The sequence below is a fragment of the Marmota marmota genome, unplaced genomic scaffold, assembly GCF_001458135.2.
Source record: "Marmota marmota marmota unplaced genomic scaffold, marMar, whole genome shotgun sequence".
In the NCBI taxonomy this organism is placed as follows: Eukaryota; Metazoa; Chordata; class Mammalia; order Rodentia; family Sciuridae; genus Marmota; species Marmota marmota.
In genome coordinates, this window is record NW_026000164.1 from 10,750,522 (window position 1) to 10,752,178 (window position 1,657).

At 44.5% G+C, this 1,657-nt stretch overlaps 1 protein-coding gene across 1 annotated transcript; it reads left to right on the top strand.

The window, feature by feature from the left end:
* Positions 1 to 225: 225 nt before the first annotated feature.
* LOC107149117 (28S ribosomal protein S33, mitochondrial) lies at positions 226 to 531 on the top strand. Its single transcript, XM_015493884.2, has one exon. The coding sequence runs from the start codon at positions 265 to 267 to the stop codon at positions 529 to 531; it is 267 nt and encodes an 88-aa protein (XP_015349370.1). The 5' UTR covers positions 226 to 264.
* The last annotated feature ends 1,126 nt before the right edge of the window (positions 532 to 1,657 follow it).

Sequence of the window (1,657 nt, forward strand, 5' to 3'; positions counted from 1 at the left end):
AGTGGGCCTCCTGCTTCAGCCTCCTGGAACTCCAGGCTGGCGCCACCACTCCCAGGTGCCTTTTGCTTTTCATCTCTGGCATGCGTGCGGCCTGGGTTCGATCCTCAGCACCACATACAAAGATGTTGTGTCCGCTGAAAACTGGCAGTTCAATACTTTATTCCATGCTGTCTTTCCTTTGTTCTCATCAGATTCTTCTTCAATAACTGTGCATTGCTGTTTTTCTTCTCATTTTCTGTAGGGAGTCTCCTAGCTGCTCAAGAAATGTCTTCGCTTTCAGAATATGCTTTGCGCATGACTCGTCTGAGTGCTCGGCTCTTTGGTGAAGTTGCCAGGCCAACTGATTCCAAATCCATGAAAGTAGTGAAACTATTCAGTGAGCAGCCACTGGCCAAGAAGAAGGAGACTTACGACTGGTATCCAAATCACAACACATATTTTGGTCTCATGGGCACACTGCGTTTTCTTGGCCTCTGCTCTGGTAGTAAATACAGGTCAGATTGCTGGCTGTGGAGCACAGGTTCCAACTAAGAAAGTCTTCTAGATTCTGCACAGTGACAGCAGAACCCAGCCAGGTAGGTGGGTGGCCACCCGACACAGGGAACTGGTCTGACAAATAGTGCACCCTCTGCAATGGTCTCTGTGTGGGTCGTGTTTAGCATCCAACCCCTGGTGCTAAATTCCAGCCATGTGGTCTGCTCCAGATCATCCGCCCCCGGATCGCACAGTTTCTGCTGCCCTGTTCGTCCCGGTCTCGGGTCCCTCGTCCCTAATATTTGTCAAGTGCTCTGTCTCTGACTGGTAACCCCCATCGCGTCATCGCCTCTCGCCCCGCACATTTTCCATTTGTCGGACCTGCCAGCCTCCTAACCTCTGCTTCCACTGAAGAGCATTTTTGCACTTCTCTTAACCCTGGTCCTCTTGAGGCCCTCTGCTTCGCTCCGCCGCTCCTTTCCGTGGGTTCCTTTCCGTCCTTATCTATTGTTATCTTCAGGAACCCTTCTGGACACTTTAAAGCTACTCACTTTCTGAACCCTGAAGCTGTCAAGATTCCCTCCGGTTCGCTTGGCTCTTTGCACCCTTACCCTACTGACACCTTTTGACTAGTCTCTCACTGTGCATCCACACCTCTTTATTCTTTTTTAAAGTAAATTTGATTGATTTCTCTGTGTTGTCCTCCTTTTCGTCCTATTTTTCTCTCTCACTTTTTCCTCTCTTCAGTTTTTGCCTCTTTCCTGTCTTTGCACTATTAAGCCTTTTGTCACCTTGTCAAGTTACTTAATTTACGTTTTTATTGCATGAACTTCACTATATTCAGAATTTGGTACCTTACTACACAGAACAATACGCTATTATACTTTATAACTAATAATGTAATATATATCCTACCTATATTATTATTGGTTAGTGTGACTTATTTTTCCATCTTGTTCTTTGCAATTTTCTTTCTCCTGCCTCATGCTCTTTAGTTTGGAAATTAGTCTAATATTTTTTTTTTTTTATTGTTTTCCATCCTTTTATATACCATCTCCATCTGTGCCCAAAATGTGGTCTGTACATCACTTGGTCTAGTCTAAATTTCCCCTTTTTTCTTATTTCTTAACTTAAAATCATTTCACTTTCCAGTTTTCTGTTCACATCAGTTCCTACTAATATC